At 40.9% G+C, this 24226-nt stretch overlaps 1 protein-coding gene across 7 annotated transcripts in view; it reads left to right on the top strand.

The window, feature by feature from the left end:
• crybg2 (crystallin beta-gamma domain containing 2) overlaps nt 1-24226 on the top strand; it is a 66579-nt gene that overhangs the window by 40764 nt on the left and 1589 nt on the right. For all 7 annotated transcript variants that reach the window (XM_050033832.1, XM_050033831.1, XM_050033830.1 and 4 more), the window contains 18 exons: nt 422-1189; nt 7989-8036; nt 11058-11176; nt 15009-15219; nt 16061-16200; nt 16355-16481; nt 16593-16628; nt 16755-16894; nt 17056-17182; nt 18194-18351; nt 18448-18574; nt 18665-18697; nt 20755-20867; nt 21043-21172; nt 21258-21397; nt 21685-21808; nt 23158-23316; nt 23435-23594. In XM_050033832.1, coding sequence (XP_049889789.1) covers nt 422-1189; nt 7989-8036; nt 11058-11176; nt 15009-15219; nt 16061-16200; nt 16355-16481; nt 16593-16628; nt 16755-16894; nt 17056-17182; nt 18194-18351; nt 18448-18574; nt 18665-18697; nt 20755-20867; nt 21043-21172; nt 21258-21397; nt 21685-21808; nt 23158-23316; nt 23435-23594 — 2860 coding nt within the window. The remainder of the gene's footprint in view (nt 1-421; nt 1190-7988; nt 8037-11057; nt 11177-15008; nt 15220-16060; nt 16201-16354; nt 16482-16592; nt 16629-16754; nt 16895-17055; nt 17183-18193; nt 18352-18447; nt 18575-18664; nt 18698-20754; nt 20868-21042; nt 21173-21257; nt 21398-21684; nt 21809-23157; nt 23317-23434; nt 23595-24226) is intronic.

The raw sequence follows: 24226 nt of genomic DNA, 5'->3' as shown, positions 1-24226 counted from the left end.
ATAAAGGGTTGAAACAAACATTAATTCACTCTTCTTTTTTTTTCTTTTTTTTTTTTTGCATATTTGCTGGTGATTGAGTTCAAATTTGCGCTACATCAAACTTAATAAGAAGTTGGTCACTTTTTGTTTTTTTAATTTGAATGCACTATTCTGGAATGGAAACTCAGCTAGATTTTGGCAATTAGTGACTATGCTTTTTAATCCAGTTTTTTCAAAGCTGTCAGCCCCATAATCAAAATTCCCCTCCATAATAGTGTAGTGGAGGCAAAAAAGCCTTGGCAAATAAAACCAAAACAATCAGCATGCCTAGATAAGTTTTTAAGGTTCATAAGAACATGTGTTTTTATTTGTTTGTCTTTGTAACACTGGTGAATCGACCCTCTAACTTATCACTATACTTACTGCCTGTGCTCACCTGCAGGACCTGCCGCAGCCTGGAACAAGAGGGCTGAACTTGCCCCAGAGAGCATCTGCTACCAACAGTATAGTAATGAGAAAATCCTCTGACTCTTCTCCTGAGGAATTAAAATCCCCAGTGCTGAATGGAAATGGACTACTTCCATCCTCTACAACTGGCTCTCGCCTGGACAGCAGTGTCATCTTTGGAAGCCACAGGTCAGCTTCCATAGATCAGCCTTTAGAAAACGGGAAGGCCCATCGCTCACTCTTCCGCACCAGCTCGCTGCCTGAAACTGGGCCTTTAAAGGATCGCATGAGTATGGGACCAAAAGAGCTCGGTGACCAGAGCACTGAACCAGCAGGGTCCCGCTTTGACCGCTTTTCCTTCCTATTGAACTCCTCACCCTCGGCAAGCTCCTTGACCGGGTCTGAAGACTCCACTCGTATAAGCCGGCCTCCACTGCTGGGCATGGGCTCGCCGCCCTCCAGCAACAGTCCCACACGCCTCCTCAGCCCCACTGGATCCATAGACCTCCAGAGGCCGTTCACCACCACAGACTCCCCCTTATCTGTGTTTGGCCAGACACAGGGACTGGGGATGGGGATGGGCGTAGGTGCTGGGGTACTCAGCCCTCCCATCCTGCAGAGAAGCTTCAGTAATGAGGGCATTGTGGGGGTCCAGCAGACTCCATTGTTCAACAGTTTGCATGGAGTGTCTCCGTTCCAGAGCCAAGAAGTCGAGACTGAGAGGACTTTAGCAGTAAAATATAGGGCCTTCCCTGATGCTTATGTGAGTATTACGAATATTTTTTATTTAATTTCACTAATTAGTATTATTGTTATTATTGCTTACATCGCATTTAAATGTAAAACAATTCAGAAGACATATGTCTTAATCAGATAAAGTGACACGAGTTGCGCAAGCTTGATGTTGCTGAGGAGATGGGGATCTTTGGATTTATTAGTAATATCACATTTCCACCTTTTGGTGAAAAGCTTGTATAAGAGCAGCCCTCTGTACAGAGAAGAGATGTGCACGCAGTGTATGAATGATGCATTATTTTCTGTGCTCCAAGGCAAAGGCAAGTGGAGGGATGCAAAGTGGTAGAAGCAGTTTTCCTCTTATTTCACACTTTGTCTAACAAAAGACAAGTCCCATGTGCCAAAGGAGTAGTTATGCTAAGGTTCGTATGATATGCTACAAATTAGTGCCATTTCCGGTTTGGTTAGGTTTGGGAAAAGTGTCATGGCTGGGTGACAGTGTGACATTACGTACATACATAACTTAATATAACTAAACTTTGACTTTTAGTTTCACATGGGACACAAACTGCAATCTCCTGGGTCAAAGTCCTGTTTTGTTTGACCTGTCCATCACACCAACCACCTCTATACACAGACTCTTTATACCATATGACCTGACTTCCTCCTTTGTTCCTTTGCTCCTGTCATATGATGGACACCATGAAGTCATGATTATGTCGGTTATATACGAATTATAGCGCGCTACATGTCGCAGGCATAAGCACAAACATTGAATGAGAACAGCCTGACCATGCACACTTCTGTTGAAGGCTGTGTGAGGCTTAAAATGGTAGCTACATCTAAAGTAAGAAAGAAGATCCTCTACACATATCTGCCTTTGTACAATATCTGTGTTTACTTTACGTCTGCAGCTCTTGGCCTTTCTCTCAGATCTGTTCTCATTGCTGCTGTAAAAAGGACAAACAGCAGGTTCAGGTTACAATAGGTGAGAGAGATGACTCCATGTGTGGTTTGTTGTGCACACAGGAAAAGTCCTTCTTTGTGTGGCTTTTATTGGTGTCCATATACCTTCACATACTGTAACATGTACAGAGCTTATTGCTTTAAATAAAGTGCATCAGTGGTGTGGGAATGTTTCCTTAGTAGTCATGCAGTAGACAAAAATGCAGTTTGTCGGATCCAGACTCCAGCTGTCAGGTTCATGCTCTTCTTCTAAGCATCACTGAAAAGGGTGTGTATCCACTCTTGTTTTCACGCATGTACGCACTTGTTCTCACATGCAAGCATTCATGCGAAGGGTTTAACTGATGAGGACATGTCTTAAAATCATTTTTATTGTCAATCGAGAGAACGTTCACCCGCACGTGCGCACAGGGTGCTACACACACTCTCTCTGGCTCTTTTTCATTAATTAATTGTGGCTCACGTGGCCACTTTAGCTGTTATTCCCATTTCACACATTGCAGAAACCACAAATGTTGATTTCACGCTCAACCGTTAACCATTATAATTAACCATTATACACTGTCAGTGCAGGTATGCCAGCAGTTAGGAAACACAGAAACCGCAGAGCTGACCCCTGAGGGGAGGTTGAGATGTTGCGACAAGCAGTAAAACCAAGTCTTTACATTGTACTTTTTAATGATGTTGTTCTCTGCAGTATATCATTTGTTCATTTTTTTTAAACACATGGCAGTGGTGTTATTTCTGTCTGCGCAAATACAAAAGGAGTGTCAGCTGGATTCTGGAGGTGTAACTGCTCATTAGTCTTCAGCTGTCCTGAGTAGTCTTTAAACAAATGTTTGCACAGGGATGTTTGTTCGTGTTCAAACAATACTTTGCCCCTGATGCATTTGGTAGTATGGCTGCAGCAGCTCCATTATCTAGGTCAAAGCATGCAGCCTGACCACAGCTCGTATTACTGACTGAGCCACTGGGACTGATACTGACTCCACATAATGGGTTTGGGCCTCTAAAGATCTGAAGGGGGAAATAATCCTGCAGTTGAACACATGTTTCAAAGTTTTTCAAACGGGGAGAGGTTCAAACTGTCCTAACTGTCAAGAATATTTACAGCCATGTGAGTAAAGGTATGAAAGGTATGAAAAGAAGGTACACAAGTAATGTCATCACACTTGTCATTGTGTTGTTAGTCTTTGTACTCAATCCCCAAGTTAAGCCCAAGTCCTAAATGTTGCATTTGGAGTCCTAAACTAGTCATAATGAGTTGTCACCAAGTGTAATGCCATTTTAACAACATAATAATATTGTGTTAAATGTACAAGTCCTGAATGCTTATAAAATTTGTCGGCTAGTTATTGATTTATTTTATTTTTTTTAAAGTTAGGGTTAAGTTTTTGCACCTCTGTCTGCAGTTTGTTTATTAGTCGACTGCTGTGTAGTTTCTGTACGTGAATTCAACTATCTTTGGGTTTTTTTTTTCCAACTGCTGCCCTTGATGATGCAACCTGTGGATGCTGTTGTATTGACTCAACCAAAGTGGATCTAACGAGTTAAGTGTCAACTTGCTGGGAATGAATAGCGTTAATGTTAGTTATTCAGGAAATGACGTGAGATTAACTGATTTGTGGTACAATTTTTTTAAAATAAAATACTTTTAAATATTTGGCCTTGGAGGAAGGTTTCAAGTGTAGTCAAGTCAAAAGGCTCAAGTCTGGATGAAGTCACGAGTCATTGGTGCTAGACTCCAGGTTGACTTGCAAGTCTTTTTAAAATTTTGTTAGGTTGAGTCGAAAGTCGTCAAATTCGTGACTCAAGTCTAACTCGAGTCCACGTCATGTGACTCGAGTTCACACCTCAGCATTGTTGTGTATGAATACTACTACAGAGGCAGCTGTAGTACATGAACCCACCTAGGCACTAGTTTGTTATATCTTGATGAGCAGTCACTTGGAGTTAAACTAAAAAGTTTCATTAACTTTTTACAAGTGGTCCCAATGCTAATTGTATTCCAATGTACAAGGGTCATACACCTTCTTAAACATCAAATTTCAAGGACTTTTCGAGGATTTATTAGATCCAATTCCCTTAATGTCCAGACACACCAAGCCAACGGTCAGGAGCCAGTCAATGTGTGGACAACTATGAGCGCCTGTCACTTTATTCTTTGCGCTGTGTCCTGCACCGTTGGCCTTAGTCAACCTTGGTTGGGTTTTTTGTACCAGATTCAGCATGTTGAATCGATGTCTGAGACGGAGGAGCCCCTTAGTGGATGAAATCACTCTGATTTACAGTTCAATTCAGCGCACGAGAAAAGAAGCAGAAGTGAGGAAAGTAAACAAACAACTAAAGTAAAGAGGGAGTTAGATCAAAACAAACTTGTTACGTGAGGTAAGATTATTTTTCTCTTTTGTGATGGATTGTGTTATCATTCACTGGTGCCAGGTAAATGTATTTCGTTTTTTTAACATTGGATTGTGTTGTTAATGTGCTAACTATAGCATCATGACAGTGTTCCGGTTTCCTTTTTTGAACAACGACTACAGACCACTGCCATCTTCTCAGTTATTTCGTCTCACACAGGCACAGCACATACATGCTGGCTGGTCGTCAGCTGTAGTCTTTGCAATGTGTTCATGTGCACATTTTTTGCCAAAACACAGGGACATGAGGCGACACAACAGTCGGCTTTCTTCGCCACAAGTTCTTTGACGTCAGTTTGGTGTGTCTGGGCCTTTAAAAAGACACAAGGTTAACTGATGTTGTAACACTGAGAATTTTTGGAAAGTAGCAGGCTTCACAGAAACTTAGAGACAGCAATTAAATGAGAGAAAGGCTTGAATCTGTGTATACTTAAGGAGAAGTTCATTTTCTTGCACAAAATATATATAAATTTGAGCACCCTCAGTGATGCATGTCTCGTTATGTCTATTTTCACAAACATTCAAGGCCGTGATTTTTTTTCTCCCTTAAATTCACAAACATTCAAGGCTTTTGAGGACCCGTTGGAGCCCTGCATATGAATTTTTACATAGCGCACTACATGCCTGAACTAAATGCCGCTGACTAGTATCAGACGCATGTTATCAAATGCATCAGTTTTTACAGAATTATATAATATTACACATGTACCTATTTATTTATAGATATATATATATATGTACTGTATATATTTAAACTACTCTTGTGCAAACGGTCCTAGACAATGAACTGGCTTTTATCAGTATGACATGGGTGTGAGCAGGGATGTACTTTCCAGCTTAATCCTGCTTTGCTTCTGTCAACTAAAAGAAAGAAGAAGCTCAAAAAATGTATTGTTTGTAAAGATGAGCTACCCCGGGGAGATGGGGAATTTGGAACACACATACATGACACAAAAGGAATTTCAAAACTTGCTGCAGGACTGATGCTGATCTCTTTTTGTTAAAGCATTAATAGTATTACATGCTATAAACTCCTCCATGCATTTAAAGCCATCAGAGACACTTTATCAGCTGGTGGGCGTGAGGCCTCTCAATCATTTAATCCAGCAAAACACTTTCTGCTTCTCTCTCTCTGTTATTTTTTTTTTTTTTCCTCAAGCCTCCACTGGGTTCCCCACCCATTTCAGCTATCTGTCTGTTCCTGCAGAGACAGGGCCACACCTCGTCTCTTGTGTTCATTCTCACATTTTTCTGCTTGTTTGCTTCATATTTGATCAAGTGGAGCTGACAGGGAGAAATTTGAAGGTGACAGGGTGAGAGTGATGAGGACAAAAGGATGATCCTTTCCCTTCTCTGAGTTCTCATATGCTTTGTTGATCAGTTCCGTGCAGCACATGTTCTTCCATTTTCTTTCGTTCGTTCTTTTTCTTTTTTGTGGAATATGTGATTTGCTGAAATGGCACATTCCATTTGCGGTAACCAATTTTATGGGAGAGCAGATTGTGTGCCCAGGCTGCTGGGAGGCAAGGGAACGGAAGGGGAAAGTGTGTGTTGGAGTTTATGTTTCAGTTCGGCATCAAGGCAGCAGTAAACACGTCACTCCCTGTAATTGATGCACATGTTTGACCATGTTTTGAGCTAGATAGGGAAGGCAACGAGTGATGTTAAGAGGGAAGTACGTGAAAAAAAACAAACATACACAGATGTGCTGTTAGCGAGCAAAGCAATGGCAATACCGCTTTTTTTAATATAAATACTATTTTATTAAGCAGAGGCTGATATTATTTTTCTATATCAGAAACACTGCAACTGCCTCAACAAGCCGTGGCAAGTGAAAGTTTAATTAAATGTAATGACATGTTTGAATGTCACGATTGCATCTGAATATTTTTTATCTTAATTAATGCAAAATGCAAAGACCAGCAGCGTTCTTCTATCTGATTCCAGTCATGTAGGGACAAGATGAATTTGCAAAACACATTTTATGAACCACCAATGCAAGCCTGGAGTTTATCATCACAATTTAAATTGCATTTGTCAGGACAAAAAAACATGTTTTCACCATATTATTCAGGTCTATCTTAAACTTTCAGTCAAGTTGGCGTCCTCTAATAGTGCTCAGATCATCTGAGCAATACAGTCTTATTACACCGTCTAAGAACCAGCACTGTGATAACCTGTAAGGGAAACCTGTGAGATCGACTCAAGTGTCATAGTCAGATAGGTAATGATACTGTACTATGTCAGTGCCCCTCCATTGTCTCAGCATTCGTCACTCACCTGTTTAGATCAAGTTTTTCTGCTCAAAAACAACATACAGTCACTACACATGTTACTTTGACAGGCTAGACAAGTGATGAGTCTTTGTTGATTATGCAATAGCAGCATGTCCTATGACAACATAGACTCAAACAGACTTTAGTATGGAACAGAATACATTACTGTTAGCTAAGGTGGAAAATTATCCTTTACCGCTACTGCTATATTCAGAAACATCCAAATGTTGTTGTGTCTGAAACAGTTAGGGACATTTGTTTGAGATTATGAGGTTATATTTCTCAGAGTGTATCTAATTAAAAGCTTTTCCAGAGTAAATTAGGATAAGGTCTGACACTATTGAGGACTCTTGAAATAAGAGCTTCCGCAGGAGGCCCTCACTGGTCGGAAACATGATCCAGATGATAACCTGTTTCCTACAGACCTTCCAGAGAGTACAGGCCGACTGATACATGAGACCAAACACACAATCTCTCCGGTAAATCTAAATGTAAATTTGTGGTGCTAACCTGCCACCGCATTCCAAGTTTCACAAGCAAACTCCATCCAGACGCATACCAGCTTTGATTCGAGGGCCCGGAAATGCATAGTATACAGGTGCACACACAGGGGAAACATCGCGTTACCTGAGCAGATGTCAGGTGAGCTCATACTGTCCTCAGCGGTGGGGAGAGTATTAGAAAGCATCAGGTTTAACAGGTACAAGACAGGAATGTTCAGTATTCCCACCTGTCAAAGAGGTGCTTGTTGTGTCATGGAGGACGCACTCTCTGCATACTTTGTCTCCCCAGCGCCCCCAGAACTTGTTGAACAGGGTGACGTAAAGAATGTTTGGATTGTCTGGTATGTGTAAATTACCATGGTAAAAACCGGTTGTAAATTTAAATTATGCCAGCCAAAGTAAATGTCGCAGGTGGGGTCTAACCTTAACACTGGTAACACTGATCTATTTGTGCACACATATAGATCATGTTAATGACAGTGCTCCTCTAATATTTATCAAATTTTGATTTATATACAACATTATACTTTATCTTAGCTTTTATCTTGACATTACATAAAATTAAAAAAATTCAGGATGTAATCCAAATGAAAAAAAAATGCTTCGCTAAATATTATTTATATTAAAAAAAAATTTATAAATGTTTTTTTCTTTGCCCATAGCTCACGAAAGAAAAGGAACATGGGAAACTCAACCCTCGTCCTGGAAAGGTGAGTCTCCACACAACATACACACTGTTGAGTACACGTTAATCACGTGCCACTGAGATACGCAGGTTCACATTCAAAGCTGACAGCTGCTTTTACTGATGGGTGCAGGAAGTAATTTCATCACTGTGTGATGCCTGTGTTTCAGTGCAATGTGTTCTAACCCCTGGCTAGATAAACAATCACTTCTTGTCCTCGTGCTCACAAATGGCACAGACAGAACGCATTCATCCAAGCGCCTGGAGCATAGAGAGGAGACAATAGAGAATGTGAAGTGTCTGAATATGAAGGCTGCCATCTAAACTTTGTGTTTAGTTCTAATTGGCACATGTTAGCATGCTAACACCTTAAAGGGATAGTGCACCCAAAAATGAAAATTCAGCCATTATCTACTCACCCATATGCCGAGGGAGGCTCAGGTGAAGTTTTAGAGTCCTCACAACACTTACCGAGGGAGAAGGGGGTAGCAGCACAACTGCACACCTAATGGCTGACGGCGCCCCAGATTAAAACGTCCAAAAACACATAATTGAAATCACAAAATATCTCCATACTGCTCGTCAGTATGGAGTTAGAGCTGCAGGCTGCAACTTTTTATGTCAGGGCTTCAGGACACTTGGATCACTACGGACGAGCAGTATGGAGATATTTTGTGATTTCAATTATGTGTTCTTGGACGTTTTAATCTGGGTCGCCGTCAGCCATTAGGTGCGCAGTTGTGCTGCTACCCACTCTTCCCCTTGGATCTCCACAAGTGTTGTGAGGACTCTGAAACCTCACCTGAGCCTCCCTCGGCATATGGGTGAGTAGATAATGGCTGAATTTTCATTTTTGGGTGCACTATCCCTTTAAAAGAAAACGTGAATATGGTAAACATACTATAAACATCAGCCTGATAGCACTGCCATGGTCGCATTAGCATTTAGCTCAAAGCACAACTGTTCCAAAGTGCACTGCTGGCGTGGCTATAGACTCTTTGACCTTTAAGTTACAATGCATTTGTTAGTAGCGGTTTGCAATTCTTAGTGCAGTGGTTAGCATTGTCGCCTCACAGCAAGAGGGTTCCTGGTTTGGACTCTGGCGTGGGGGAACTCTTCTGTACACAACTTGCATGTTCTCCCCGTGTCAGCGTGGATTTTCTCCGGGTACTCCAGCTTCCTCCCACAGTCCAAAGACATGCAGGTTAATTGGTGATTCTAAATTGTAGGTGTGAATGTGAGTGTGAATGGTTGTCTGTCTCTATGTGTCAGCCCTGTGATAGTCTNAAATCACAAAATATCTCCATACTGCTCGTCAGTATGGAGTTAGAGCTGCAGGCTGCAACTTTTTGAATGGTTGTCTGTCTCTATGTGTCAGCCCTGTGATAGTCTGGCGACCAGGGTGTACCCTGCCTCTCACCCAGTGTCAGCTGGGATAGGCTCCAGCCCCCCGCAACCCCTAACAGGATAAGTGGTTACGGAAAATGAATGAATCAATCAATTTCTCATCACTGATTTAATTTTAAAACCTAATTACATAAAATGTATTGCAACATTTCAAAGAGAAAAAGCTTAAATAGATGTTGTTGTTTTTTCTACTTGATAATCAGAGGCAATTTTCAGCCACTGCTGCTTGAACTATGCCAGCATATAAAAAATGAAATTGTAGATTAATGCAGGCTATCTGAAGAGACAGCTGTTTGTTACCAAAGCTTCTTCTTAATCTCAGTGTGAGTAGTTTTTGTGGTTTGGCATTATGCTGTTACACATTCATTCACAGAAACAGAAGTGTTTTTCCTGAGGGGAAAAAGATTTTGGTCAAGAATTTCACTCTATGTTTTTCTTCCGGTGAACACGTGTCCTCTCACAGCTGTCTATTTCATAACCTTTTTCAGCACAGGTAGCAGACTGTTTGGTTGATCCCTTTATTCTTTATCAGATAACCAAAATCGTCCCAGGCATCGTTTGTGGTATTTCAAACTGTGGTTAATGCCAATAAACTGCATACTTGCCACTTAAGCCAACTTCAGACTGCTTACGTTATTAACTTTTAAATGTCAGGCCTGCTCCTGCATGCAGCTGCAGATTGTCCATGAACTATCCTGAATGTTAGAGGTGGAGCTGACATTTAGCATCAGCTTCTGGGACTCTTCCATGCTCCAGGGCCTCAGACCTGAATGGACCGAACATGTCAGTGCTGACGAGAACAGGTTATTTAAGGAGCTATTGTCGTCAAATTCAGCCTCAAGAAACAAAGAACTTCCTAAAGGAAGAGAACTATCTCTTTTATTTGTGGACTCATTGAAGTATTGATCCATCTTTGACCTGCGTTTTTTTTTAACTTGTGCAAAATTTCAGTCTGCTTTTGCATTTTGCAATTGCTGATAATAAATATTCAGGACAAATAATACTGTGCAGCTCTACCACTACTATACTGTTATGTTCTACGTTGAACAATTCCTGTATCAGATGTCTTCAGGGGATTTGCGTGAGATTTAAGATTCATGCTTGGATATGAAACTGGAGATAATGTCACAGGTGGAAACTTACTCCTTTCTTTAATTTCCCATGACCATGTAAAGGCTTCGGCAGCAGAGGTTGAGCTCTCGCCTGCAGTCATTTTTTGTCATTACTGTAATTTTATCCAGCCTACCATTGTATTATTCTCACCGTCCAAGCAAATGATAATATTTCCCTTTGCAGAGCTTTAGATCTGACTGTATTTCTGCTTAAAGAACTGAAAACTTACATGTTGAAGGCTGCAGAGTTGCAGAATGAGCAGCCACGCAGCCAGTCTTCACACATGTATTGGCATCTGCTCTGCTTTAATGAGCAACATAATGAATCACCATTATTACAGATGCAGCCACCTAAATTTTCTCATTCATCCGCTTAGCTGGAATGAGACTGTGCATGTTAACAGTGGAATCTAGACATGCCCTGTCAGAAAACCAGTAGCTGGCAGCCAAAAGGCCTTCGGTTGGTAGGGGAAATTCTAGGTGGCTGCATCTGAATCTATTTTCACATCTGTCAATGTTTTCTCTAGATGTATATCTTTGACCGGCCAGGGATGTGTGGCCAGAGGATCGAGATTCGCAGTGATGTCATCGATGCTACACCCTGGGAGCTTCAGGAGACCATCTCCATCAGAGTCGTCAGAGGAGGGTGAGTGGCTCAACTGCACACACTTATGCAAAGTTTACACGTGTTTACTACTCCATATTTTCCCTTTAAAACAACCAGGTGTGCGGTCTCTCCAGCCTATCCCAATACTAGATAGAGGTCGAACAATTTATTGGTTGCCAATAGAATGTTTTATAAACTATCTATATCGATGGATTTGCCTGTGATGGTGGCCGATGGCTGCACAGCATCCAACAGCCAGAGCTGGAGAGGGGAGGGTTGTGTTGAATGGAGCAAAAAGGAGCATCAGTGTATTGTACTTTATTTTAACATGTATTCATGTGGATTTTTGGCTCAATTTCGACAGTTGGGTAAATGATGTAGTGCTATTAGCGCTAGATTGAAAGCTTGTGAGTCCGTGACTGAGTGAATGCTGCCACTTCCTGTTTCATGTCAAAAGCTCCTGCTTCAAAATAAAAGCCCTCTAGTGTTTTAAGCACAGTCCGAGTTTTTTTTTTAATGTTTTACAAATCAAGACAGTATTTTGAGTATTTAAAAATACAAAACTGTACCACATCTTGTTTCAAATTAGATTTGATTTTTTTTTTACCAATCACAAAATACTCAAATGTAATTGACACATTTCCAATACCAATAACAGAAATATTGCTCATCTCTGTTAAACATTTTGCACTGAGGCTCCATACACAAAGTCAAGGTACTATTATTGTGTACCTGAGAATCTCATGTTGACTTTGAGGAAAAATAATAGCTCAAAAAATATAAATCACCTCCACCTAGATCAGCACAGTCAAACATCAAGCCTATATGTTGTAGTATGGTATGCAGACAGTTAGAATTAGCAAGTACTGTGAAATTGGTCATGCTCTGCAACCAAAAGTGAGACCAAAAACAAATACAACTCTTTTTAGGAACATTTTTCAAAATGTTTCTTTGTTTGTTACTTTCAATAGATTGCTTTGCCTCCGCAGCATTACTTGAGTGCATTTTTTGGCAAGTATAGCAGTAAACAAACATCAATACATCAATCAGTAAATCTGCGTCTTCCTCATGCCACCAACACCACAAATTTGACACACCATGAAATCTGAGTCTTCCTTAGATTTACATAGAAAGATAAGATGAAACCTCCTCACCTTGTTCTTCACGAAATGTGAAGGAAAACATGTGAAAACACTGTTTTTTCCGGATGCTGCACTCATGTGGCATCAAAACAAAACAGCTATTGATGCTCTTTAGAAATGCAGATGCCTTCAATAGTTAACACACCCACACACAAGCTTAAACACACACTTGCCTCAGATGTGGAATGTTTATTCAAACACAGCCAACAGTGTGAACCGGCAGTAAAACTAATCGTACTGCTCTGACCTGTACTACTAACAGACTAACACTTGTTTGGCTTCCTGCAACGAGATAATTATACCGTCAGCTCATGCATCACACACTGCACCACTGCCCAAACCACAGCTAATGCTGTAATTAAGTCTTATGTAAGGTATTTGTATCTCATTTGCCCCAGACTTAAACTTCATCTAATTTCCTTCTACAAGAATACCTTTGCACAATTCATACCCAAATCAAAAATAAATGTCCTCCCTCTTACTTGTAGTGCTGTATGAATCTAGATTGTTGAAGACATTGGCTGTAGAGATGTCTGTCTACGCTCGAAAAAATTGAACTAGATGGCACTCGGTTTGGGGTGCTCACAGCAGCAAAAAAATACATTTGAAAAACTCAACAGCAATGTTCCTTCTCCCAAAATCATGACCTGGTTACTCAAGATAATCTACAGACCTTGTTGTGAGCAGTTTCATGTATGAACTATTTTCTGCTATTGAAATACATCTGCCAAACATATCACTGTGCAGAAGGAAGCGTGCATCTACTCATGGATGAGAGGCTCATGCTTGTGACAGTGTGAGATCTAAACATTAATGGTGTCCTCCTCAGCTGAGCTGTTACGTTAGCTTACACAGTGGTACTAGGTAGGGCTGCAAAGATTAGTTGACTAATCATTGACTAATCGACTATTAAAATAATCAGTGATTATTTTAGTAGTCGACTAATCGGTTTGAGTCATAGAAAAGTACTATAAAAGTACCCCAAACACAACACAAACACTCTTTCCCAGACATCATCACAGCTCATCTCCGCTGCAGCTTGCTGGTCTGTTTACAATGACATTGTGCTAGCCTACGTCACACATTTCATTTACTCCAGTTGGTTTTCTGTCTTTCCAATTGCGTGAAGGGGCACTTTGAGTGACAGCCGTTGATACTGCCCCTCGGGAATAGAGGAAATGTACACTTCGTGTCCAGACCCATTTGCGTTTTGCGAATTGGGTCTGGACACACCAAGCTACCCCAAAATACTGTTATTGCAGCTTCTTACGTTCAAATATTGGCAGTTTTACACACTCTCCCATGACGGTGAACTAAAACCCTTTGGCGTGAGTATGAAACAAGACATTAGAGCACATCATTTTGGGGTTTGGGAGAGACAGACCTGCATTTATCAACAATTTTTTTTTTTTTAGATATTTTTTGGGGCATTTTTTGCCTACAATGGACAGGACATTTAAGTGTGAAAGGCGGAGAGAGAGGGGATGACATGCAGCAAAGAGCCACAGGCTGGACTCGAACCCGGGCCACTGCGGCAACAGGCTTGTACATGGGGCGCCTGCTCTACCACTAATCCACCAACGCCCCCATTTATCAACATTTTTACACATTTTTCTGTAAAATGATTAGTCGACTAATCGAAGAAATAATCGACAGATTAGTCGACAATGAAAATAATCGTTAGCTGCAGCCCTAGTACTAGGTGAGCTAGCAGAAGATGCACACATTTTTCTGAGTGGTGATACAGTATGATTGGTGGGTATAGTTCAGTAGAAGGCACAAATCTCTACGGTCGATATCAGTGACACTCTTAAACTCACACCAAAACACGCAAGATTGATAAATAGCACTACGGGTAAGAGGAAAAATACGTACTTTTGATTTCAGGGTGTACTGTCCCTTTCAGTACAATTAAAAAGGTACTTGTATTACACTTGAGTGTCTCCATTATATACTTTCTACTTCTACAGCATCATATTTCAGATTTGAAAGTTGTAGTTTTTACTCCACTACATTTGTTTGACAGCTTTGGTCACTATTCAGATTACCCTTTTACATACGAAATAGTTTATAAGATTTTAAAATAGTACACAGTAATAAAGATTAAACCAGTGGATCCTAACTTTTTTGGCTGGTGACCCGTCACATAAAAGTAGTGCCTATTTGGTGTTCCTTCTCATGTTTCAAATGTCTTTGAGTCGTCAGAAGTTACACCAAAGAAGATTTCCTCTTAAAACCTCTTTAAAGTGAAACTGGATATTTGCTGATCAGGGATCACTGCTCATGCTAAATGCTAAAACCTTGTGTAACAGTGGGGAAGAGTCAGAAAGTGATGTCAGTTACACCATAAGCTCAAGTCAACTTTTCGTCTGCCAGAAGGAGAAAGAGTTGTTTCCTCTGTCAAAAGTTGTATAGTCTCTGTTTAAATAATTATATTCAGTATAATCCTCTCCTCTTTTCCTCTAAAAGCCTCGATTTAGTATCACAGCAGGAACTGTGCAACAGATCAAACAGCAGCATCAGTGAATCAGTGAGAGGAATAATAAGATACTTTGTGTGAACACTAGATTTCAGAATAAAGATGCAACAATGTTACACAGAACAAAAGACTATCAATACATCAGCAGGGTCTGTAAATTATATACAAACACACGCCAGAAGAACTGCAACACAGATCATACAGGAGAGGTTGTAACCTTGTGCCATTGTGATGCCCTTTTCCCCCATAGATGGGTGATGTATGAGAAGCCTAACTTCAAAGGGGAGAAGATCGCTCTGGATGAAGGAGACATAGAGCTCACCTACCCCTTCAGCCCTCCAGAGGAGCAGCTGCAGAACGGACAGGAGGGTGAAAGGCAGAACGGAGAAGCAACTGATGCGCAGGCAGAGACCAAGCCAGCCCGGAGGTTCATCATCGGGTCTTTGCGAAGAGCTGTCAGGGTAAGACAAGTTCACACTGTTGTTTTGGCTGTTGTCAAAAATAGTTGTGACACACTCTCTATTCAAATCTGATATGATGATCAGTTAAGATTAAGTACAGAAGGAAACAGTTTTATTCTAGGCTTATCTCCTAGCATTGTTATCTGATAACATAATAAATTTTCCAAAGATATTTTGTACTGTAGCTTTTCAGTGACTGTGCGCTATGTAATTCAGTAGCACCATCTAGTGTCAGAAGTAGGAGTGAGCACCTGTTGCACTGACTTCACTGACTCTTCTGATATCTTTTCAACTGTATTTTTACAGCTCTGCCATCCACTATTGTAGCTGCTCAGCCACTATATATTATATTTTTTTTCAATGCTGCAACAAAAACAAAGCAAAAATATAAGCAACACAAACTGCAAATGATAAAAGCTATTGATATGTTTGAGGTAGTCAGTACATATCTTGGTCATGATTCTGTAATAAACAAAGACATCCATCAAAAATGTTTTACATTGTGTGTTTATGTAAAAAAAAAAAAAAAGGCTGATGTATTATTTATGTCATCATCCTATTTTCTCAGCTCTTAATTATTAGGTATCAAAACCTCAAAACTCTAGCCCTTTCCTGCTTATTAAAAGACATACCAGTCAGTATGGAGTTAAATATAAGGTTCTAATCATCTGTTTTGAGTTTTGTCCACATTTTGGTTATGATTTGTGTCTTTTACTCATCATAGTTCTGGCTGAGACAACCCCATTAAATCTGTTTTCTCAGTCCCCTCAGGACTGCAGCATTACAGCCTGTTATTTTCTCCATTACATGACTTTAATGGATGCTCTCTGTTCTTCCTCAGGACTACAGCGTCCCAGAAATCAGTCTTTTCCCAGAAGAGAACGCAGAGGGGAAGAAGGTCATCTTCAGAGATACGTCTGAAGATGCCAGGATTTTTGGCTTCCCTGTCAAGGCTAACTCTATCATCATAAACGCTGGACTGTGAGTTCTGCATTATGAGTTATAGGAAAAATGATAGTATTGAAAAAACATAATCATTAATTTACATTAAAAAATTGTCATTGGTACTTTGAAATTAAATTAAAATTGAATTAATGTTTTGCTGTGATTGTTTTCCATCTTTCCTACTGTGCAGATGGCTCGTGTACGCACATCCCTTCTTTCAGGGTGTTCCACGTGTCCTGGAGGTGGGGGGTTACTCCAACCCTGCAGCATGGGGAGTGGAACAGCCCTATGTGGGATCACTACATCCACTCAAAGTGGTAAGTGGCACGCTTAAAAGTATTTACAAGCTTTGTTCTTTACAGATTCCATATCAAAGTATATCCCCTGATTGTTTACAGTAAGCGAATGTATTTATTGTTTCATCATAGGGTGAACCAAGAGTGGAAAATACGAGTGAGCCAAAGGTAAGACGGCACAAATTGTGGAATTGCTTATCAGACAGCAGTGACATGGATACAGCAACAATATGATTATCAACACTGAAGCATTAACAGTGTGCCCTGATTGTAAATGACACTCTTTGTCTCCAGATGGTAATCTACGACAAGCCATACTTCAGTGGGAAATCAAGGACCATAACCACAAACACGAGAGACTTCATAACCAGAGTAGACCGGCAGCAGACAGCCTTTATGTACAATGTCGGCTCCCTTAAAGTACTGGGAGGAATGTGAGTGCTGGTTTGTAATGTTTGTATTCACTGAACCTTGAAAAGACATCTTAGTGATCATTAATGATTAAGTAGTACCGCTGCACAGTTCAGGTGAGGGGTAATACATGAGGCTGAAAGCCAGTGTCACATAGCTCAAAATAATCTCTCTGTCGCTGCAGCTGGGTGGGCTACGAGAAGGAAGGCTTCCGAGGCCACCAGTACCTGCTGGAGGAAGGAGAGTACCAGGACTGGAGAGTGTGGGGAGGCAATGACGCTGAGCTGCGCTCCACAAGGGTGATTCGAGCAGTAAGTTGCAAGGAATATTTCATTGCACTTATTATTTGTTAATAATAATTATTCAAAAGGTTTTAATCCAAATAAAATGGGAAGGTGTGGCTCACCCTGTTTGCAAACTAGATTTTGTTTTTGGACTGAGTGAGTGGAGGCAACCTCGACTAAATCAACAACATTGTTGTTGTAAGGTTAAGTTTTTATTTGAATTTGCTCATGAGCATTGGTTATGGTCAGTCAGACCTCCAGTTGATAAAACAACCTCTTGACTCTAGCAATTCAAGGACATGTAGGCCACTTAATATAACAGTATCACTGCGCAGAGGGATGAGTGCATCTACTCATGGATGAGAGGCTTATGCTTGTGACATTATGGCGTCCTCCTTTGTTGAGCTGTAACGTTAGCTAGCATAGTGGTGCTAGGTGAGCTAGCAGAAGATGCACACATTTTTCTGCGTGATGATACAATTGGCGGGTGTAGTTTAGTAGAAAGAAAATAGTTCCTACATGAAACTGCTCACAACAAAGTCTGTGGATTATCTTGAGTAACCGACTCTAGATTTCTGGAAAGAGACACTGCTGTTCAGTTTTCCAAGTGTATTTTTTGGCGCTTTGAGCACCACAAGCCGAGTGCCATCTAGTTCCATTATTTTCAAGCGTAGACAGACATCTCTACGGGCGATATCTCCAACATTCGGCAGCTCACACCAAAACAATCTAGACTGATAAATAGCACTACAGGTAAAAGGGAAAATTCTGTATTTTGGATTTTGGGGTGAACTGTCCCTTTAAACATATACCATATGGATGGTTTGAATTAGCAAGAGCTTTTTCCTAGTTTTCACCATTCTTGCATTCTAACATTCAAACAAGACACATTTCTCATCTCACACTGTCAAAAAATGACTGATATCTGACACAGAATAATATATTTCGACAGATGTAGATGTCCCCAGACTGCCTTTGATACACATGGGGCTTAAGTGTAATTTAGGCAAGTCAACTAATTTTCATGCTCTCCTGCAGGACCTGATGGACCCCGTGATGGTGATGTTTGAACAGCCAGAAGAAGACCAGGAGGGCATGTCGGAGGAGAACACCTTCGAGGTGACAGAGGCCATTCCTGATGTTGAGCTGTTTGGGTACAAAACCTCCACGCGCTCCATCCACGTACTCAGCGGGGCGTAAGTCGATAGATTCTGCAGTCCATTTACTTTATCACTCAGTGTAGTGGGAATGTATTACAGTAATAACCAGGTCGTTGTTCCACTTCCTTACAGATGGATAGCCTACTCCCATGTGGACTTCTCTGGTAACCAGTACATCTTCGAGAAAGGTTTCTATAATAACTGTGCTGACTGGGGCTCTCAGGACACTCGCATCTGCTCAGTGCAGCCCATCCTGTTGGTGAGGACCTCTGTGATGTCTTTAAATACTGATTTAATCAGTGCGTTCATGTTCTGATGTTGCTGACATTTTTGTTGTGTTGACTTTCAGGCTCCGGGTGACAACGCAAGGTCCAGGACTGAGGTAATTTGGCTTGACTTTCTCAGTGTTGTGTTGTTTTATGCATCTCAGTCTGTTGGCTAATATTGATTTTTATCTGCAGTTTTATGTCACTCTTAGACTGGACTTTTTGATATTAAGTTCATAGAAAACATAACTTGACTTTTGGAAAAGAGAAAAATACAGTGGGTAGCATTTTTAAAACAGATGCACATTAATTCCAACAGGACTGGACATGGGGTTTTGTAATTTCAAAGCTATGATATATCCCCAATTATTTCTATTAAGTTTTCAGTTTCTTTGCTCTGCATTGTGTCTGTCACAGCATGCCATTGTGCAAAACTTTAACTAAAATGTTCTGGCACATGCTGGATAATGTCCTGGAGCTGTACTTTGCTCCATGCAGGGAAAATCCCTTTTTTGTTGGCACAAAACAATTCAGGAAACTGATGCACTTGACATTTATCCTGTCATTTGTCCTCCACATGGACTTGAGTATTTAAATGTTGTAAGTGAAATAAAGAAATAGTGCAGTATACTGCATGATCAAAAGAACCTGTAATCAATAGACTAATCACCAAAACTTAACCTATGACAGCTGAAAATAAGGTAAACTACAAAAGTGCTCTCAGTAGAGTGCAGATCTCTGCCGGGCAGCCACCTGAGCCACCCGGCCACTTTAGACAGTTGTTATTTCAGCAGATGCACGGCAGTGTGTTTCAGAAGCTAATAAAAATACACACCACTTCTGTTTGTTGTGGAGCCACGGCGAGTTACACAGAGCAGCAGACACTACATAAACATACATGTAATGTAATTATGAGGATGAGAGTATTTTTAATGACTAAAACACAGCTAATCTTTGACCCATGTCATTCATAACTTTTTCTGTAGGTTACGGCACAACAAAGTAGTAAATAACAACAGTAAACACAATTTAAAAAGACCAAAAAAGAAACAATTAAATTACATAGCCTACTGACTTACTTATGGTAGAAGCACAAATATCAAGGAAAAATTACCAAGTTAACAAAATCTTCAAGTCTACAAAGGTGTGATACAACACTGTGCAGCATACGGAACAAATCAAGTCGCAGCTGAAATTTTCCTTCCTGACTCCCTGAGCCAAGATGGCGCCGAAAATAACAAAAACAGGGGCTAATTCATCTCATATCATGCCTAACTCTAGTGGATGATAACATAGTCGGTGTGGAATTATTCTGCAGATGCTCTGGTTTAAAATAAGATCCAAACTTTTCTGCGTTCTACAATCAGTTTTTGAGCCACTACAAAGGCCAAACTGTGGCCTGCATCAGAGGAGTGAGGAGTCAGCAGTGAATGATGGTATAAAATAGTCAATAAAACAAGTTTTTCATCAATTGTGAATCAACGCAACCACAGGAGGTCCTTGAGTGTACAGTCAAAACTTTGCATGCAACCTATTAGGCTTACTGGTCAAGTAGTTTGCAGGATTAGCTGCAGACTAGGGTTGCAGCGATATACCGGTTTCAAGGTACACTGTGATGTAATAGTTGACAGTTATGATACCGTGTACATTTGCTTATCTACGATATTGGGAAAAAAAATGCAACTGGAGGGATAATCTCCCCTTTAATTTCGTTATTTTCAAAGGGGAGACTTTTTTACACATCCATTAACGAAATGGCTTCAACCTTCAATTACAGTAAAAAACTTTGGTCAGCCAGAAATAACCCTTCTATTTTTGTTCCTTTAAGGGTCATTCTGACTGATGATACTGTGATCCTGTGAAACTGCAATATTTTCTGAGACAGTTACTGTACCATGAAAACCTCATACTGTTGTAACCCAACTGTGGACAGACTACACACACACACACACACACACACACACACACACACACACACACACACACACACCAGGCTTATGGCTGGTGGAGGTAATAAGTCCTCCACTGGGGCAGAGCAACATTGCAGTGGTAGCACTTTTGCATCCAGTGCTTAAAAGGCAAAAAATAATCAGAAGAATAAAAGTCTTTAGGCTATAAATGTGTTAATCTGATCTTTCACTTATCTTTCCTTACCTCTATCTCTGCCTGTTAGATAATATTGTACTCTGAGCCAGACTTCCAGGGGGACTGTCACGTCTTCGACCGCAACCAGGAAGCCACACCAGAAAAATTACTGACCAAGTCCTGCCGAGTGTCGGGTGGAAGGTGAGAGTAAAGAATGTAAAAAATTATTTGTTAAAAGACTACTAATACATAAAGGATGAGCCACAAAATCTATATGATGATAAACTAGTGAGGGTAGTTATGAGACTGGGGAAGATTGAAAAGTTGACATGTTGTAGCTGATGGAGAATCAATAACATAATTCTGTGTGTTACAGCTGGGTGGTCTACGAGAACAAACAGTACTCTGGGAACTTGTACGTCTTAAGTGAAGGAGACTACCCCTCTTTAACTAGCATGGGGTGTCTATCTGATGCCGTCATCCGTTCTGTCAAGGTCGTGCCAATGGTGAGGAGTCACTCATAAATATAAAGAAAATGCTGTGTATTCTTTACTTTGTCTTGCTCTGAACCTCCATCTCTCCCCCGTCTAGAAATTCTCAGTTCCCTCCATCTCTCTGTTCGGCCTTGAGTGTCTGGAGGGCAGAGAGATCACCACTGACACAGAGATCCCCAGCATGGTGGAAGAAGGCTTTAACAACCACATTCTGTCTGTCAGAGTCAACAGCGGCTGGTACGTGTTTGTGGAGACTGTTTGGCCTTGTACTTTTTGTGTGCTTGCATTCGCACAGGTTTAGTTGTATTGACACACTTCATAAAGTAGCTTTCCTTTTTTTGCTTTGAGGGGCGGCTTCTCCTCGTTTTATGACAGTAAGATAGTTCAATTAAACCTTATATACTGGACATTTGTTGATAGTCAGCTGTTACAATGGAACACATGGTTATACAAACCAAAAAAAGCTTGCCATGTGATAGTTAAGCACCAAATTCTTCTCTAATTTTGTCTCTCTTCCTTTGCAGTTGGGTGATATGTGAACACAGCAACTACAGGGGGCGCCAGTTCCTACTGGAACAAATTGAAATCACCAACTGGCCAAAGTTTAGCTCACTACAGACTATTGGCTCCATGTTCCCAGTCAGACAGGTTAGTTGACAAGCCATCTTAACAACCGCTTTTTATTGTAGTCGTAAAGTACATTGTTAAAAAGGCAAAATATGCATCCTAGCCATCACTAGTGAATTGTTCTTACCTGACACGGTGTGAAATGCAGTGTTAAGTGCATGACTTCCGGCTGATGTTAAGTTTTAACATTAACCAAAGTTGTAGATCATTCATTTAAATGGAAAATATTCAAAAGTAGGGAAAACCTACTATTATAATTTGCTGGGTTCACCAGTCCCAGAACTTCCCTTTATAAAACTGGTTGTTGGTTAACGAAACAAAAAGGCCATATGAAGTAGCTGGGAAAAAATGTAGACCCTAAATAAGATGAATTAGATATTAAATGTGATGATTCGCTCGAAGTGGAGCATTCAACAAAGTGCAAGCTTTGGACGGCTTGTAGTGAGTTCAACAGAGTGATAGTTGCAGTTTTATGCTTTCACAGCACTTAATTAACATCTCCAACAGCAAATTTACACCATGGCTGCAGTCAAATAGTAAAACCAAAATCCATCCTATGTCCTTTCCTTAACACCTGGATGACCTCGATGGAAAACATCATTAGGTCAAGAAAAGATGTGAAAGGGGAACTCGTATGGGCTCAGGAAAAGACCCTGCAGTGCTGAGAGAATCTGACCGCACTTACACTAGGCTCCATAATTATGCAGCGGCAGATGTTATTGATGTGGGTCAGCTGTGGTGAAACTGCAATGTTCCAATAGCCTGGTGAAAAATATTATTTCATTACCGAGGTTGGAATTGAAATTTAAAAAAAGGAATATAGGCTGCCAGCCACAAAAATGAATTGAAATGGTTGTCATGCAGAGAATGGTTGCTCATGCACACCCTCCTGTCCACTTATAATTATCAGCATACATCCCTTGTATGAAAAAAGGTAAATTAATGCAAGGCATATCGTTCGCATTTGTGAATGGCCAAACGGTGTGCCATTTTATATGTTGCTGCCACAAGGTATTGTGCGATAGCGTTATCTCCTCTCTTTTTGTAAAGGATGGTCCAGTGTACCCAATGCTAAAGGAGATAAGGAAGGAAGCACCTTTTAGCATTTAGAGTATTCGACCGGCTCTTATCATAGCTGCCACTTAGATACTTCTGGGTCATTTTACTCAGTTAGGCAGAGAAGCCCTATTCGACCGCAGCCCATGATAAAACAAAGCATGTTTCCCATCATACCCCTCTGTAAAGGGGTGGAAATAATGTAAAGTACTCTACTGTGAAAAGCCAAATGATGATCCAAATGATTTACAGACATGGCTTCACTGATCTGTGACTCTGTAAGACAATATATTGTGATATTTTGCCTCCCACAGAAGCGCCGCTATTTCCGCATCAAGAGCAAAGAGAGAGGTCACTTCATGTCAGTCCAAGGCGGCGTGGAAGAGATGAAATCAGGACGAGTGGTGGTGGCACCAGAAGTGGAGCCCATGAGTGACATCTGGTTCTATCAAGATGGCTTCATCAAGAGCAAGGTAATGCATGATTAAAATGTTCTCCGTCTGCAGAATCTTGAAAATCTGAACCTGTCATCTGACCGTGTTTACATTGAGCTGATCTAATCATGTACTAATCTAATCATGTGTTCTGTAGTTGGCCCAGAACATGAGCCTTCAGGTGATGGGCAACATAGAGCCGGGAGCCAAGGTGGTTTTGTGGTCAGAGACCCGGCAGCCTATCCAGACCTGGGCAGCCCAGATGAGTGGCCTCATCACCAGCCTTACCTTCCCTGGCTGCGTCTTGGATGTCAAAGGTATGAGAAACTAAAATTATCACCTGGCCATTATATGCCTCTGCGAACCAGTAAAGTTGCAGTCACAGTTCATATCCATGTCTGGCCAGACTCATATACATACCATGACAGTTAACAATGCTTCAAATAATGTTTAAGGCCATACCAGCCAAGACCACTTTCGATCTTAGAGGCTTAGCAAGGTCGGGCAGGGTGCTGTAAGCCTGGGCAGCTGTGGCTTAGGAGGTAGAGCGGGTCATCCACAGAAGATTGGCGGTTCAATCCGCAGCCCTTCCTGTCTGGATGTTGAAGTATCCTTTGGCAAGATACTGACTCAGATGGCTGTGCCATCAATGTGAGTGCGTTTAAAACTGAGTAGCAGGTGGCGCCTTGGTGTGAATGTGACTGTAGTGTAAAAAGCACTTTGAGTGGTCAGAGGACTAGAAAGGGGCTATACAAGTGCAAGTCCCTTTACCATTTACCATCCAAATATGAATGTTGCTGCAAAGAAGCTACATATTCTAAAACATGGGTGCTTAAAGAAATGTCTTCCACCCAGCAGCACAGAAGATCTATACAATCAGCACAGTTTCAAGATGGACACCGAAGATTAGTGTCACCAATTCTGTATCAAATGTCTCCCCTACTGTTAG

This window comes from Epinephelus moara, chromosome 22, assembly GCF_006386435.1.
Source record: "Epinephelus moara isolate mb chromosome 22, YSFRI_EMoa_1.0, whole genome shotgun sequence".
NCBI classification, from domain to species: Eukaryota; Metazoa; Chordata; class Actinopteri; order Perciformes; family Serranidae; genus Epinephelus; species Epinephelus moara.
The sequence above is the reverse complement of the archived record's forward strand: the minus strand, read 5'-3'. Positions and strand labels throughout refer to the sequence as shown.